This window comes from Buceros rhinoceros, unplaced genomic scaffold (genome assembly GCF_000710305.1).
Source record: "Buceros rhinoceros silvestris isolate BGI_N320 unplaced genomic scaffold, ASM71030v1 scaffold21037, whole genome shotgun sequence".
Lineage (NCBI taxonomy): Eukaryota > Metazoa > Chordata > Aves > Bucerotiformes > Bucerotidae > Buceros > Buceros rhinoceros.
In genome coordinates, this window is record NW_010420691.1 from 3,954 (window position 1) to 4,501 (window position 548).

Here is a 548-nt window from a genome sequence, read left to right on the forward strand (position 1 = left end):
GAGGAGGCTGAAGGCCACATACTGTGGCTTGTTCGGGAGGGCTTCGTCCTTCTGCAGGGCCACATAGTCCCCGAAGCCGATAGTGGTGAGGGTGATGAAGCAGTAGTAGTAGGCATGGAAAAAGCTCCAGTGCTCATAGTAGGAGAAGGCGGCAGCCCCGATGCAGAGGGTGCTGATGCAGGAGAAGAACCCAATGGTGACCGGGGATCCCCAGCAGGGCATAGACCATGCAAAAGACCTTCCCCCCGTCTGTGCTGGGGGCTGCGTGGCCATAACCTGGGGAGCAAAGCCACAGAGCGGGATCAGCTTGGTGCTCCAAGTTGGGCGCAGCACTTCAAACTGCTTCCCCAGCTGAGATCGGGGAAAACAGGGATTTTTAGGGACTCAAGAGACAAGGGTGGCTGGGTCTCTTCTGTCACCCCAGCCCCCTGTCCCCATGTCCCCGTGCCCCACTGCCCTGGAGCATTGATGCCCAGCCCTGGAGTGGGGGGGTCCATCTGGGTTTCAATTAATCTCCCGCTCGCACAAGCCCCACACAGGCAGGGACT

General features: G+C 59.5%; 1 protein-coding gene across 1 annotated transcript in view; it reads right to left on the reverse strand.

Annotated features, from left to right (window-relative positions):
* KCNK3 (potassium channel, subfamily K, member 3) overlaps nucleotides 1-276 on the reverse strand; it is a gene marked incomplete at both ends in the record, with an annotated part of 829 nt that extends 553 nt beyond the window's left edge. Inside the window, 2 exon segments of the mRNA XM_010139399.1 lie at nucleotides 19-201; nucleotides 203-276. Of these exon segments, the coding sequence (XP_010137701.1) occupies nucleotides 19-201; nucleotides 203-276 (257 nt within the window).
* Between the last annotated feature and the right edge of the window lie 272 nt (nucleotides 277-548).